This window comes from Symphodus melops (assembly GCF_947650265.1).
Source record: "Symphodus melops genome assembly, chromosome: 13".
NCBI lineage: Eukaryota > Metazoa > Chordata > Actinopteri > Labriformes > Labridae > Symphodus > Symphodus melops.
This window is the reverse complement of record NC_136703.1, coordinates 15,196,324-15,213,537: the sequence shown is the minus strand read 5'-3', so window position 1 is coordinate 15,213,537 and position 17,214 is coordinate 15,196,324. Positions and strand designations below refer to the sequence as shown.

Genomic DNA, 17,214 nt, shown 5'->3' with positions numbered 1-17,214 from the left:
TGTTTGTGACTGTGATAGCTTTGGCACAAAAAAAAAACAAACACATTTTTGAAACCTGCAAGAATAAACCATCACATCAAGACAGTATTGTTTAAAAACATAATGAAATTAAGGTGTGGAAAAAACTTAATAAAAGTAGAATAGACTTAAATAAATGTGCAAAATACAGGTACATTGCTTAATCATTACAGCGCAGTATTACGTTTCCCCAAGTGCAATCAAATGAAAAGCTCTAGGGGCTGTGAGTTCTGATCCAACCTCAGCTCTTTGCCGCATGTCATCTCCCACTTTCAATATACTGTCTCTCTTCTGTTGTCTTATTAAATAAAGGAAAAAGTAATAATTCAAATAAATAATCACAATACAGGGGAATAGCTAATTTTTTCACATTCAATTTGAAAATGGCTTGGTATGGGACTCTTCAATGATTGTTTACAGCTATTTAACTAATGCAACATAAACCAGACACAAGGGTCTTTGTAACCCATGTTTACTTGACTAAAAGTAATTTTTCATTATTTTTTATTATTTTTTTTTTCCAGAAAAAAAGGGAATGTCAAAGTGGGAAAAAAAGTGTAATACAATTGTATGATGGCCGAAGTAAATGTAGGTAGTGTTTTCTATTCTGACTTACTATCAAAGTTAAATGTAATGATATTATCAATGGAGTTTGAATTGTACTTTAACTGGTTGGCAATATCCTGTTAAGATGTTTTAAACTTGGAATCATTTTCTTTCGAAGTTTTCATGTCAGTAATTATTTCTTGCAGCCCGGTTGTGCAGCAATTGCACTCTCTGCTGTAATCTTCAAAGTTGGCTGTGCCTGTCTGCCTCACCTCTACACCTGCATGTGAACTCTCCTCGGACCCACCTTCAATGGGGCGCGGTCCCGAGGGAGGAGCTCAACGCCACTGCCCTTGGAAGAACTTTAGCTGATCTGCATACTTGGCACGTTTGTACAATCCGTTGCACTGTTGAGTAGAGCTCACTCCTACTCCCCCTGGTCTGAACTTCTCTTTTTAGATTTTTTGTTTTAAACCAGTCGTTCACGGGAAGCGCACCAAGCTGGGAAGAAGATGATGGCTCACGCGCCACTGCGGTCGACGATGACCATGGGGAGAAGCGAGGACACGTCGCTCGCGGTGCCCTCCGATAACAAACTGCGCTCGGGACAGCAGCGCGTGCTGGACCAGGTGCACACCATCAAGAGGACCAAGTCGAGATCGGGGAACAACGGCACACTGTCTCCCTCACCAACAAGTACGGAAAACTGAAACACTGTCTCATAGTGTTAGGAATTATAGGCCTACTGCTTAAACTATGTTGTGGCTGATACGCTTCCAAGAAGAGTGCAGGCTGTTATTGTTTAACCTAATTAAATAGATGCGTCATAAACAGATGTAGTTTAAAAACACATTATAATTTATAGAAAGGTTGATTCAAAAGGTTTGGGTTTAAATTGTCTGGCGCAGCTTGTTATATAGAAAGAAAAAAAACAGTCTTGGTTAAGCAAACAGTGATAAAGGTGTGAAACAGGATCCTGGTTTGTGAAGAACAAGACGGGGTTTGTTTGTGTGAACGTTCAGGGACACTATTATCAGAAAAAAACATCTTTCTCAATCCAAGTGTTTTTTCTCACTCAGTCAGGAATGCAACCCATTGGCTCTCAAAATCCAACACAGATTTTGAAACTTGCATTTTAGTCTTTCAAAATAGCTGGTGTTTGGCATCGTTGCAACAAGCAACATGGAGATCCACCAACATTTGGCAACAACACTACTTTTAGCTTGTGTAACGTTTGCAGGTCTTCATTTTAGATGTGGCAAGGCTGCAGTGTTATTATAAATCTATTAGAAGAACTTGTTAATAATTTGGTAAGTAGGATATCCTATCTGTGTTAGAGTACGCTCTTTGACTGACACTTTCAACTCTTTGTCAAATGTGTTGTGCATATGATACTCTGGTCATGATGACTGTTAATTGCAGAAATTGGAAAATAAGCCCATATGGAAGGTAAACAGCCAAACCAATACATTGTGAAAAGTTTCCAAACACAGCGTTCCTGTGGGTCCTTAAAGTCTTAAATTCCATTATTTAATTCAAGGCCATAACATTTCATTAAAAGTCTAATTTTTCTCTATCTTTATAATTCTAGCTGTAGGACCTGTCTCGGTCAAATGTAATGTCTGAACACATCTCAAAACAACGTTCTCTAGTCTGTGTTATGTTGGGGGGGGGGGTTGTATTCTTTTTGTTGGACTCTTGTTCATGTGAAAATGTATGGCAGTGTTTAACTAACACATTCACAAACAATGAACAGAAGAGAATGTGAGATAGAAATGCAAGTTTGACAAAAACACACCTCAACTTTGACATCATGAATTTAACAATAGTTTAGTCCCTTGAAGAAACTTCACAACTCTGCAAGTAAAACAAACCTTCAGAAAGAAGAATATCTGAACAAACAGTCTATCTTGCTCAGGGCAAAGGTCCACAAACACACAATAACAAGAAATACAACCATAAGGTAAGAGTCGCACACGACCCTGAGACTTTGTGGCTGCTCAGTTTTTTTTCTGAAAAATGACAATATTATTTCTTTTCTTATGTTCTTAAGATGCTTATTTGCTGATGATATACATAAGAGATTGTGTCAGGATTTTAGGGGGATTTCGTTTGTTCAGATTTAGGAAGGGGAAGATAAAAAGTCTACTTGTTTCCATCATTCCAAGCACTATCAAGTCATGCAGCTGGGATTAGGTCTAATGTGCGGTCATTTTGAGATGTCCGCCCATGACACTATTGCTGCTGCGCAAATCAAAAACTCTTAAGGCAGCAAGTTGTCAAAAAAGAAGAGATGCTCATTCAAATTTATGACAATTTGAAAAAAAACTTTCTTTTTTACATTTCCAAATTCACAAAAAGAAGGTGAAATGCACACTACCATCAAAATGAAGTCCATAAACGTATCATGGAGAGAACTCTGAATCTAGATTTAGACAAACAGACCAAGTTTGCTTTGCTAATTAGGAGTCAAGGGTTACAATCTGGTCAAAACGCAAACGATGCGATCTGATGAGGAAGTCAAAATGATAAATATAGGACATTTATAATAAGAACAAGTGTAAGTCTCTTTATTAAATGAAGATTATGGAATGTGTGAAATATTGACCAAGGAGTGTGTAAATATATTTTCCAAAACGTGCACTGATGTATCAGACCAAGATATAAAAGAAGACCTCATTGTGTAATGATGTTGTTTACATTAACCGCGATGATTTTCGATTTGATCTGGCAATGTTTTGACAAGCATAAGCGTGTAATGGCGACGTCAGGGTGTTTCACGTCTCTCTGATCAAACAAGAAGAGGCACTAGTGCTCGGCGTGTTGGCTCTGGTGAAGGCTGGATTCACCGACCTGTGACTGACGTGATGTCTGTCTTCTTGTCTGACTCAGAAAGGATCAGACGTTATTCTTGATTTCTGCTGATGTGTTTTTGTAGAGGTGTTAGAAGGTACGTTGCTAACACAACAGCTTAAAGATAGATATCATAAATGTATTAAATGATGGTAAGGCAACTAAATGATGGTTCATGACTTCCTTTACAAGTGAATGATGTTTTTTTTAAAAGCTCACATTACTACCTTATATTGGCAGAATGACCAAAATATTGCCAGTAAGGCCAACCAGTGTCAAGTCTGAGTTGTAACACGCTTTGCAAATAGATAAAAAGGACTAAGGTATTCATTGAGTTGTTAGACTTTTTATTTTTTAGATAACATTTGGGATTTGTCTTCTGATTGAACTATTGGTTTCCCTTTTGAGGCAAATGTCAATGTCCTAAACCATTCCTTTGGACTTTCAATATTTCTAGATGTAATACCTCTTCATGAGATATAACTCGGCACACTCTATTGATTTATGTTCATGAATTAGTTTATTTATTAGTCAACTCTTCCTTCTTGTAATGTTTGATTAAATTTAAATTTAGAAATCTATCAGTGATAGACCACCATGAACTTTTGAGTACAAACTTCACAGTGATAAAAGAATCCCATTTTTAGTCCACGAGTGAGAAACACAATGTGAAACAGATCAGTTATCAGTGGAGATCTCAAGACCTTAAAACAACCGTGACCGTTTTTCAACAACACCGTCATCCTGGGTTGGGTTATGTTTTCACTGCTCATCTTGTCTTCCTCAAACAAAGGGCGTTTATGCACCCGTGGTTTTTTTTTTTCAGATTTGCTTCTTTGTCATCCTTACAGGACTGAAATATGGAAAAAGTCATGATGATTCATTTGGATAGCCCATCTTACATTCTTCTATTCAATCATTGCTCACACGTCTCCTCTTTTAACAGGTATGAGTCCACAGTCTTTGACAACACACGAGTTTGGAGCGTTTAAATTCAATCCATCCAAAGCGAATGGAAACTTCAGCCGCGTCAACTCCACCGTGTCATCAGGCTTCAAAAAATCGGTAATGGTTTCTTTAACATTGTTTTTTTCCCCTTTCTCATTGCATATGGCTCATGCACCTTCCATTGACATGTCACTGCTGGTAGGTTGTCATGTTTAAGGTTCTTCAATATGTCAAGTATTTCTTTTTTTTTTGCTGTATAAAATTGCAGTAAAACATCAAAGTAAAAAAGGTCATGTTATTTGATGTCTAATGACTGCTTTTAGTTTTGTCCAGTTTGGAGACAAATATACTTTGGTGTGGTCTTTCCCATGCGATCAACAATAAGAGAATAAACAATACAGCAGAGAAATAAATAGAACAATTTAAAGGAAAATTAATAGTTTATGTTATTAACAACCATGCCACAGAGAGTGTAAATGAAAATAAAAACCTTTTAAGCATTGTCTTAATGTAAGAAATTCAGCCTCACAGCACCTTTTAGACACAAAGAATGAAGTGGAGTGCTAAAAAGTGGTGTTTTATTATCGGCAGGACTTTAAGTTCAGACAACTCAGTGAACTTGATTAGAGACTTCAGAAAAGCTGAAAAAATAGTCTGGGCTCATCATTACCCTCGGACAGAACCATGTGTCCTTCTTCTGCCTGTTTACACACTTTGTGTTGAATGAACAGACAACAACAGTGATAGCTAGCTAAACTAACTTTGGGCAACAAAGCAAATGGCTAACGCTAAGATATTGAGGCATCCCTTAAAGGAAGCGTCGAACTCTGGAGTTGTGTCTGAAAGGTTTTTGGCTTAAAAAAGTGTACTTTTTTTTTAATAGACCCAACATAACTCTAAGTAAGACACTCCCTGAGATTCCTGATAGTTCCCACACATTCCACAATTCCCTCCCAGATCTCTTTGGATGTTTTGCATCACATCACATCTGTTGGATGTTTGGTGTTTGGTGATATAATTATAGACAGGAACAGAATCACAGAGGCGATGGAAAGGTCTACTTTAGTAGTTACACCAAATGGGTGGAACCTCTTAGTAACGGATGAGTTACTAAGCTGTTTTATGACACCACCTTTACACCATACTCGCACTGGTTGAGCTTGTGGTGTCGCCTGATAGCTGGGCTTGTTTCGCAATTCTGTTGCCGCAATAATTGATCTATTTTTTTGTGCCACAGCCAGTTTGACTTTTCAGCTTGTCTAGTGGTGGGGGAAAAAAATGATTTATGTAAAAATTGAGATTCTTCTCCTCTAAGATTTAAAGTCGATTTTCATAACTTCCAAAATCCATTTTTTAACTCATTGACTTATCAGTCACTCCCTGCTCAGTGCTAAAGCTTGCACGTTCGTTTCTGAATCAAATCGTGAGACACGTTAAGATTCCCAGCCCGACTTGTATCTCATTACTTTTTAAAATTGATTACCTCTAAATACACTGAAGGGATTCCTGTTGTATGTAATTTTCATTTACAGTTAACAAATCGTTCTGTGTGATTTAACACAGCCAGGTGTGATCTCCTGATTCAGAAATTAGACACATTCAGTGTTTAGAAGTCATTTAGTCTCCATTGGTGCCTCCGAGAGTCACAATGAGTTCAGGTCATTTGCAAAGCTGAACTAATCCAAATATCTCAGAGGAGGAATGTTGACTTCATCACTGTGGTTGGTGTGTGTTATTTTGAATTTGCTATGGGTTGGCCTGACTCGACCTTTTAACAGTGAACTGAGGCATGTCAAAGGAGTGCGATAATTGATACATTTTCCTTGCTGATGAAGGTCAACAATCCTGGTGTCATGAATATATGCCACCCTGTGTCAGTCACTTGGTGGGTTTTTTTTTTTAATTTATTTGTGACGCTCGTCACCCTATCTGAACCTCAAAAGCAAACTGAGACTCAAACGACTTAGCGAAATACCGTATAACTTGCACAGCTGGTTGTCCTATTTATCTTTTTTTGGCTTGATCAGACTGTACTCAGAAGCCATGCAGCACTTTGAGAGCAAACACACACTGTCAGTGTTTATCAAACGTGTTGTTTACAGATTGCTCCCCCATCATGCTTTGCTGCCAAAGTAAATGGCAAAAGTATACCGGCCGGGTAACTGAGCAACCTTTCCGGCTGGAAACGAGGGAGGGAGACAATACACAGTGTGTGTGTGTGTGTGTGTGTGTGTGTGTGTGTGTGTGTGTGTTTGTGTGTGTGTGTGTGTGTGTGTGTGTGTGTGTGTGTGTGTGTGTAGGTGTGTGTGTGTTTCCTTGTTAGCAATGTCTATTCCTGAAAAATCCTACAAATCAAAACATCACCATCTGTGTTCCAGTGATTGTGGGATATTAGTTGAATTTCTTTTAAGATGAAGTGTTTATTATCTTTTAGACGTCACAAATGGGAAAGTTTTTCCTAACATTGTCTGAATGCTGCATGCTTCCCTCCTTACTTCTGTCGACTTGTTCAAACACACATGGGAGTGTTTCCCTCTTCCAGATTAGTGATTTTGTTTAAAAAAAAAAACAGTAATACATTAGCGTTTAATTGAAAGAATGACTAATGCTTAAAGCATTTGTAAGACATGTCATGTTGTGTCATTTTGTCCAAGTTGTTACAAGTGTTGCTTTTTGTTTACATTGTGGTAAAGCTTAATAGGGTTTTTTTTTCTGCACACCCAAACACAAGCACAAGCAGACAATTTATTCTCCTTAATTTCAGACATACATGTTATTGTGAGAGCTTCAGGAGATCAGGATTTTGCGTACAGGTTTAACGGGGGCTCTGTCTGACTTGCACACAAAGATCCTCTGTGTGAAACAGCTCAGCTGCACCAGCAGCCTTTCAAGGCAATGCTTGAGCTGGTGTCCAATGACGGATATAAAGTTACCTTGGTTTGTGTGATTGTTTGCTACTCTCCTTTGCTTTCAACACAAAAAGTGTGTGAAATGAAGAGGTATGTTAGGCTTTGTGTCAGGTCAAATTCCTCTGACTTGGATTTTCAGGTAAAAAAAATTTGTGAGGTTTCCTTACTTTGTTTTTTGCCTGACCTATTAGTTCTACCAAGCAGACGCCTAAGGTGATGCAAAATGTAGCAAAGACACTGACCACTATATTGATTGGCAATATTATCTTGCTCCATATGAAAACATTTCTCACTATATATGAACCATAAAACTATGTTTGGATGACTTTGAAATGGTGTCATTATGACTAGCAAAGAATTGTCACTTCTAAGATAATCACAGGATTTCTCCTCATAATCTGTGTTTCTACATCGGTCTCCAAAAGGACATATGATCCACTCTATTCAGCAGATATCTGTTAAGCAGAGTATTTCAACAACAGGGTTGAGTCCATATATTTGTTGTGTATTTTTTTATCTTTTCAGTTGTGTAGATGCTGCATGTTATATTTAAGTAACCCTCAGAGTAATACATTTATGTATTTTTTTAGTTTAATACTCAGAGGGCTCGCACTATGTCCAGTAAAACCTTGGGGTCAAGACATGTCAGCACCTCAGGCACATGGGAACAGCAAATCAACAATTCCAACTGGCCCAGGGGTCACAATGGTCTGAAAACCAGTCGGAGTGATCCTGCCTTGGCTCCTCCACTCTCTTCTGTTCCTGCGTCTATTATGGTGATCACTTATTTTCTTCTTAAATGTTTTAGCAATTTAAATACCTATCTAACCAGTTCTACTTCACATTGCTGTACTGTAAAACAAATGTTTTTTCTTCTTCTTTTTTTTTTTTTCTTTTTTTTTTTTTAGAGAGCCAAAGGGCAGACTGTCCAGAGCCAGCAAACCCTCCAGACCCGGGCCAATAGACACAGCACCTATTCCATTCCAAATGGCACTTCGATGACCAACAGCCAGACACGCTTTTTCCGACCGACCTCTGCCCTGTCGCAAACTGAGGGCAGGATGGGAACCCTCAAACAAACCAAATTGGGACAGATGTCAGGGTAAGTTAAGTTCTCTCTTTTACGGTTCATTTGAAGAAGCAAGAGACAGGTATAATTGTGCTTAAACACAAAGAGAGTGGTACTTGTAATCATTAACATCGTGAATATACATGTATAGATTTTTCTGAGATTGCACACTGGTATTATTTGACTAACCTACTTTAAGTACAACCAAAACAATTGCTTTCAAACAATTTAATCAAGGAACTTGTGTTGGTGGTTGAATTATTGAGTGTCCCATTTCCAACGTGTTTTTTTCCATTTCTGTCTGTTACTGCAGTGTGAACAGTGCAGCCACCATGTCAGACCTTACTCTGAAGGAAGCTGTTGAGTTCCTGTCTCACCCTGATGAAAATTACCAACAGTGTGGAGCAACCTTCATCCAACACACCACCTATAAGGAGGAGCGTGCCAAACAGGAGGTCAGAACACTTGCATGATAATGTACAATAGTTTTCTGCACTATGCAGAAGAAAAAAAAAATGCACGACAGAGTTGTGGATTTTTGGTAAAATTTTCTCAGTTTGTGGCATCACAAGTTGGATTCTGGTCATAAAATTCACTCCCCTCCCCTGGTATCTCCTCCCATGGACTTCACCTCCAGACTAGAGTAACACTTTTGCACAGTTCTGCCATTTTATTCTCTCTACAGAGGAGTGATTTCTACCTGGAAAAGTCAGGAGGAGTCTCATTACATTTAAAGAGACACACACACACAAACGCAGCGTTCTGAGAGAGCTGGTTTCTACAGGGTCACAAACCTCCTCTGGTGCTTGATTCATGTTATATTTCGACCAAAGCACAGCACAGATGTTTCATTTAGAACACAGGAGACTGTTTGAAAAGGTGAAAAAGGAGTATAATATGTCCTCTTTAAAACATATGTACTTGTAGTGGTGATACAGTTTGTGGGGCGCTCTGTGAACACCTTTGTGTAATCTGCCTCGAGGCAGAGGGAAGAGAAACCATTCTCATCTCACTCGGCTGCTAGTTCATTGAAGTCAGTTACCACACCTTATCACCCGCACATTTTCAACATTTACTGTATGGTCCCACATTTCTGTGTCACAGGTTTCCCAGCTCGACGGAATACCAGCTCTGGTGACCCTTCTGCGGAGCCCCCAACCTGGGGTGAACCAGGCTGCTGCAGGGGCTCTGAGGAACCTGGTGTTCAAAGACCACCCCAACAAGCTGGAGGTTCAGCACTGTGGCGGTATAGCGAAGTCACTGCAGCTGCTAAAGGAGACGGATTCTACTGAGACCCAGAAACAAATCACTGGTACAGCACAAAATAGCACAACATGATGCAGAAAATATCTCATAATAAATCATGAAATGAAATAACAGAGCGGGTCAACAGTGGCAGAAGTCTGAACTGTTGGAAATTAACAAGTAATATTTCACATGAGAATTTGTGTTTTGTCACAATTCTATTATTAAGAACCTACTAACCCTCTAAGGGCAACAAGATGACACATGCAGTGAAATGACTAAAAATACAACGAAGAGTTATTAATTCTGGAACGTTCACTCCTTCCATCGTGTAGGCCTGCTTTGGAACCTGTCCTCTGCTGATGAGCTGAAGGAAGAACTTATAGCGACGGCTCTGCCCGCTCTCACTGAGAATGTGGTGGTGCCATTCACCTGCTGGTCAGACAACAGTGCCAACAACAACATTCACCCTGATGTCTTTTACAGTGCCACAGGATGCCTGCGGTGAGGACTTTGAATTAAGATCAGAGCTTCTGTGCCTTTAATTAGTTGTGCGTTCATTACTTATTACTGCTGCTGCATCCTTTAGTGAACCTGTAGGTGCAAGTTACATGTTGACCCACAGTTTTAAATGCTGAGTCATAACCTCGATTTGTGTTTCTCTGTGGATTTCAATAAATGATTGAACTCTGTTTAGGAACCTGAGCTGCGCCCAAAAGAAGGAGAGGACGGCAATGAGAGAGTGTCCCGGCCTCATCGACTCCCTCATGAGTTACATCCAGTCCTGTGTGGCAGAGGAGAACCCTGATGACAAGGTCAAATCTCTTCTCTTTCTTAATGTGATTGTGTTAGGAGAGTTTAAGATTTGAAAGCTAATTATTTTCTTTTTTTGTTAGAAAGGATTTTATATTCTTGTCTTTTTAACCCCATTTGACCTCAGTTCAACTATTAGCTGGAGCCTAACTATAACAATTCAGGAAAATCTGTTGGCTTTCATTACACTATAGATTTTTATTTTATTTTGTCCTCATGTTGTTTTGTTCCACAAAACAAAACAAAAGCTTCTGTTTGCATTCCTGCCTCGTCACGTATTAACAGTTCATACTACAGGGATTACTCATGGTCCCTTTATGTCTCTGGTGTCCTGTCTGAAAACGTTATTCAACACACTCCTGAATGTATGCATACACACTGTCATGCTTACACACGCGTCTCTAAACACTGATGTTTAAGATGGTTACTGAGGCAGGCGGAGTCAGAATGAGTTTGAGTTGATTTAGTCTGATTACCCCCTCATTTGTGAAAGTTCTGGGTGTGGGTGGGTGCTTAAATGCGTATCTGGGACAGTTCGGTTTTTACTCAGGCTTCTTTTAATGCAGTATGATTTGGTGTAATTTGGTTGTGTATGAGACGTCGAGGGAGGAGTAATATCTCTTTAAAGCTGTATGTTTTAGTTGAAGTTTTGCTGTGGTTATAGGGGAGGTCAGGTTCCTCAAACTTGTTTTCTTTTGTCAGCATGTCAGTGCATTTTATTTTCTTTCTTGAGCAATTCATCCATGTAAGGTTTATTTTTGGGCTTTTATTCCTTTATTTAGAACAGGACAGTCGATCTAGTCAGAACTTGCTTTGAGAGAAAGAGAGTGGGGAATAACGTGGGAAAGGAGCCACAGGTCTTTATCATGTATTTACAGTTGAATGAAAAGAGATTGTTGTGTCATATTATTTTTTCAAACTGGAACATTGGGCTCATTTTTTAAACTGATTTTGTTTTGGGGGGTTTTAAACCCGCTGACTTGAATTTAGCAGGACATATATAAAGTAGATCTGCAATGCTGCTAAATTATACACCTAATATCCCAAAATAAGAGAGCAGGCCCCGTTATGAATCTCTTTTCCTTTCCTTTTTCATAGTCTGTGGAGAACTGTGCATGCATCCTCCATAACTTGACCTACCAACTGGAGGCTGAGTCCCCTCAGTGCTTCAGCAAGTTCCAGTCTCAGGCAGCCAGCCAATACGAGGATCAGAAAAGCCCCACAATTGGATGTTTCAGCCCCAGGAGCAACAAAGCTCAAAAGGAGGTAGGCACTAGTCTCCTAAACTCCACTGTTGTTTGTATGTTCAACCATATTAAGCTTTAAGTCCTTAACTTCTCACTTTTATCCTCTATCCTCAGTTTTCATTCGACATGACTCGGGGAATGTTAGACGACTGCACACCATCGGGTGTGAAGTGGTTGTGCCACCCAAAAGCCATGCAGACCTACCTGTCTTTGCTGGGATCGTCCCAGAAAGATGCCACACTGGAGGCTTGCTGTGGTGCCCTGCAGAACCTCACTGCCAGCAAGGGGCTGGTGCGTACTCAAAGATCATTATTAGACTAACCATTTGGATATTAAGGATTATCTCGAGCGGATTCAAGAAAGGGAGCAAAGTCACACACAAAGTAGGAATAATGACTCATAGGCACAATTCACAAGAAGAACTGGCTTGTTTTATGAGAAAGGGTGGAGCTACCTCTCCAAAGATTAAGGGGTAATTAGAGAAGACAGAATAAATTAGAACAAAAGAAAGTGAGAGGCATTAACAAAGGCAGGTGGATTTGGTTGCACAATGTAAACGGAATATTTACATGGTCGGTAGAGCAGGAACTAATGTGGTTTTCACTTTCTGTACCTTGGCTTCCTTTGCAGGGCTCCAGTGCCATGAGCCAAATCTTGGTTCAAAAGTTGGGGGCTCTGGGGCACTTATCCCCTCTTTTAAAGTCTCCTAACCGGAGCCTGCAAAAGACTGCCATGTCCCTGCTGGGGAACATGTCCCGTAGCAGCAATTTGCAGACTTCAATGGGTAAAGAAAGCATTACATATGTGTCGCAGATGCATACATGTCTAGTTATAACACTGATATATTGTTTCCTGGGTCTCCTCTTCAGCGAAGCAGATTTTACCTGAGCTCACCGGCCTCCTCTCATCTTCTCCCAAAGAAATGGGAAACTCTGATGAAACTATAGCAGCAACTTGCAGCACAATACGGAGCCTCATGATGTCCGAACCCGAGGTCAGCAAGAGGGTCATTAATAGTCAACTGGTGACATCACTGGCTGACCTCAGTGAGAACGGGTACGTTTTTAAGTATTTATCTTAGTGTCTAACTTGCTTGTCTTGCAGTGTTCACAGCACTTTGAAAGCTGCCTGTCTTTCACTGATTTTTATGTGGCTCTGAATCTAATTCTGTTTTCAATTCTGTCTGTTGTGTATGCCACTGATTCAAACAATGGCAAATTTTATGGATTAGTGCTTGCAGCTCTTGAAACATTTTGAATGTCATCATTAATACATGCCTTCCTGTTACTTTAATGATAGACAGTCTGCCCAGGAACTCCTGCTGTTAATCATTGAACAAATGGTCTGAAGGTTATTCCTAGAGATAGGAGACCTTGATCTGAAAATGACAATATTTAATCATTCCTTTGAATCAGTGTAAACCACCTTTAAATATTGCACCAAAAATGAGGTCCAAGTCAAATTTTCTGAAATGTTTCCTGTTTTACATTCAGTGTATATCCGTGAACCTTTACATGTGCCGTCAACACTGAAGTTGTTATTGCAATTAATTTTTCAAAGATAATTCAAACACAAAAATTGATTCCAACCACATTTCTTAGGCTGTCATATCATGGATGACACAGTTGGTGCAGGTGACATTTTTAGTTCCTGTATTGATTCTTTTCCACATAGACTTTGCTCATGTTTGGCATTTGTTATTCTACCTTTCCTCTCAATGGATGTCCACCCCCTCCGTAACTGCTTCTCTATTTCTGTCCCAGGTCTTTTCCCAAAGGCAGCAAAGCAGCTTCCCTGCTGCTCTACAGCTTATGGAACGAGAAGAATTTGCAAGGAGCTGTTAAAAAGGTACATTTGAATGACTGACTTGTTACTGACTGCATGTGTAGTTCTCTAAGGCAGACGCAACATAACACTGATGTATGTGTGTGTCGGGTTTAAGATTAGCACACACTCAAAATTCCACGCACTAGCAGTAGGAGGGCCCAGTGGAAATTGGATATATTATTACACCTCTGGCTCATACTGTCACTTTCCCTCCCCTCCTGCCCCACCCAAGAGTTCAGTGAATACAGAAACAGTCACAGAGGAATCCAGGCGGACAGGTTTTTTCAGAGCCCACTGTCTATTATGGGAGGACTAATACATGCAACATGGGAAAGAGAGGAAGAAGAGACAGAGTGAGAAAAAGTTAGAGAAGGATGTCATGAACAATAGACACAGTTACTACAAAAAGTAATCTCTGACGGGATTTGAAATGTGCATGTGGTATAAACAGTAGCAATGCTTTTAACTGGTCTACAACAAACTGACACAGACCTGGCAACAGAGAGTGAAAACCTCTTCTGTTCCAAACTGCCATTTAATGCCTGAAGCACCTCTAAATTGCTGACACGGTACATTTCCTACAGTACAATTAAAGCAAGGAGTGTTGTATAACTGGTATTTGTGTGTGGCTGTATCACTGTGTTATGTAACTTGTATTTGTGTGTGGATGCATCCCTGTGCGACACCCTTAACTGATTTCTTAAAATGCCTTGATTCACAGCTGGGATTGGGAAAATCCCTTTTTGTGAATGACAGCACCACAGCAGTGCACAGGATGGCACAAATAATCGATTGAGTCTGACGTACGAGTTAAACGGCTCCACGTTCACTAAGAGGTATCGTCTGCTCCTGAATGTTTGTGTTCTGATTTTAAGCTCCATAGGGGCCTAAATGACCCCAACTGTTTCATGAGGATTCAGTTTTCTGACACTCTGCCTCTTTTTCCCCCATGCCTGTTTGTGTGCTTGTAGATGGAAACCAACGTGTTAAGACACTGCTGTGGCCACACCCATGCAACACGGAGAGTAAAATTACATTCTTCACATAATTACCATGTTTAGAGAGTAATCAGTTCACAGACAATAATGTGTAGTGCATACTAGAGAGAGCTTTTGATTTCATAAATAATCCTGCTTTGTCCAAATGAGGATATTTCATGTTTGTGCATATAGAGGGGGGAGTGTTTTTGCTGCAGTGTGTGTATGAGATTAAAACTGTTTTTATGGTCTAGGAGTCCCAAAACAACAATCAATGTGGTAAGACGAAGTTATCTGCAGTGAAAGTCACTGAAGCTGTTGAATGAGTGTGACCTTTCACAGTTTAAAGATCCAGTATCTGTTGTGGCCTTGAGGAACTGAGTAGACTACCATGAAACAATAACCCAATTTTTTATACTGTTGCTTTCAGACATCATAAATACAGATGGTGACACAATAACCTGGATTTGTGTGTTTTGCTTGCTTTCATGAAGTTATTAGATTGTTTTGATAGTACATAAATGATTTTTTGAAAAATATACCACAAACTTAGCTCTCCAAAAATGATTGCTACTTTTGTAAAGTTGATGCAGTTTGAAATGTGCTGTTGCTTTGCTCTCGTGGTTTTTTTTTTTTTTTTTTCCTGTCAAGAGTTTTGTTTGATGAATCATTTACATAAACAGCTTTGAAAAGAGGGCCTTGATTGTCATTTGCTGGATATCTTGTCAAAGTTTGATGACGAGACTGATACTTCTCTCATGTTGGTATGATCTATCCGATTAAAAACTACAACTAGCTGCTAATTAGCTTAGCTTTGAACAAAGACTGGAAATATGAAGAAACAGCTCGTCTGACTCTGTCAAAAGGGAACACAATTGCTCACTAGTACACATGTTAACTATTGTTTGTCCTATCCATCAGCACATCAGCACCCTGAGTAATAGTCATCTGAACTCTTACTGGATGGGTGTATGAATATATTGTCTTAGCTTTTTGACAGAGCCAGCTAGCTGTTCTCTCACGTTATCAGTCATTATGCTACGCTAGTCTAAGCAGTGTCATTTTAACCAGGCAGGTATGAGAGTTGTGTTAAACTTTTCATCCAATTTATGACAGAATAGTGTAAAAATAATGCATAATGTAGTTTTCTCTGTTGATTTGTCATTATGTTGCATATTATAACTTACACAATTTGTTATATTTTGTTTTTGTTAGTTTTTCACTGCCTTTTTTTCTTGCATTAAATGAGGAGTTGGAGACAGAAGTATTAGAAAATAGATTCTCAACACCATAGTCCATTCTCTAGAACTAACTTTAAGATTCTGGAGCTGTATTTTTAAAAAAAACAAAAAACAAACACTCTTTACCTGGGAGACTCTTTGAGGTTACTGACACGGTATTTGTTCGTTGATCCATACAAAGTTGTGAATATGTTTAGTTATCGCATTAATTTAAAAAACAACATGTGAATCTTCATCCAAAACTTTCATGTCATTTTTTTCTATCTCACATATAATGCTTTGAGGGCTCATTAGGCCTACTGGATTTCTGCTCTCATTACAAAACTTTACCAGACGCAGCTTGTGCATCATCTGAAAATTCAGAAGCTTTTTGAAGAGCTAACTTCTCAAAATCACTAAAGCAGTAAATCAAGTGATGAGATGATAGACTACATCTGGCTTCAGAGGGGATTTCACGTCACTACAGGCGATTGTTTTAATGTTCAAGACTCATGGTTGTTCTAAGGCTCGTTTGTCTGAAAGATTGATGACAGTATTTCCTAGAATGTATTTTTGGAGAAATGTGTGTGTTGCATGTCATTTTGAGCTTTTCCTGTCACTCTCTGTAAATAGAATAAATAATAAATATGAAAACAACATCATAGATTTTTCTTCTTCACTTGCCAACTTGCCAGAATCATTTAAATTTGCTAATGAGAGGGTCATGCTAGTGTATATTTTGTTGTTTCCTCAATAGGAGCCATTTTGGTCGACACATTATCCCTCGTTATCATTTCTTGTAAACATCTTGAACTCATTAAGTTCCAAGTTCACGTTCCAGCAGATTGTCTGTGGTGTGTGCATGCCATTCCCTGACTCAGAGACAACTATAGACAACAAAGTGTGATGCCTTTCAGCTGTATTTTCTAAATGATGTGTTGGAGTCTGACTGAAGCATTTTTGGTCTTTCTTTGACAATTACAAAAAGCTCATACTAAATACACATATTGTCACGTCTTATTATAACAGTATACTGGGGGCACCAGTGGCATAGTAGTTAGTGTTGACACCCCATGTACGGAGGCTGTGGTCCTCAAAGCGGATGGCCTGGGTTTGAATCCAAATCGTGGCTCTTTTTCCATTCTCTATCATTGCCCTATTTCTAAATACTGTAAAGGCATAGAAAGCCCCCAAAACACCTTTAAAAGAATTCTGACAAATAGTTTCTCCACGTAAAGTTACATTAATTGCACCTTGTTTCTTTCTGCTGACATGCAGTAACCTCCAGTGTTGAAAAATTAAGCCAATAGAGATAAATTCTGTAGTTCTTTGAGGGTCTGCTTGAGGCAGAAGCCCCAGATGTCGCATACACACCCAATTCAAAAAGGCCTGTGTTAATTGCAGAAGTTAACATGTAAAGAGCCTGCTACTCAGAACGATATCGGTCTGACTAGTTACTGTGGGCATGGATACAATTTGGTTTTATTAAAGATACAAGTTCTCCATATTTAGGTGCGAGGCTGACAGGTGGGTGAGACGATA

At 39.3% G+C, this 17,214-nt stretch overlaps 1 protein-coding gene across 1 annotated transcript; it reads left to right on the top strand.

Moving 5' to 3' along the window:
- Window positions 1-865: 865 nt before the first annotated feature.
- On the top strand, window positions 866-16,329 carry pkp1a (plakophilin 1a). Its single transcript, XM_079358880.1, has 15 exons — window positions 866-1,260; window positions 4,364-4,482; window positions 7,865-8,050; window positions 8,183-8,376; window positions 8,657-8,798; window positions 9,448-9,655; window positions 9,924-10,092; window positions 10,286-10,403; window positions 11,500-11,667; window positions 11,763-11,939; window positions 12,279-12,432; window positions 12,518-12,704; window positions 13,412-13,496; window positions 14,197-14,311; window positions 14,447-16,329. The coding sequence occupies exons 1-14, from the start codon at window positions 1,077-1,079 to the stop codon at window positions 14,269-14,271; spliced, it is 2,166 nt and encodes a 721-aa protein (XP_079215006.1). The 5' UTR covers window positions 866-1,076; the 3' UTR covers window positions 14,272-14,311; window positions 14,447-16,329.
- Window positions 16,330-17,214: the final 885 nt, after the last annotated feature.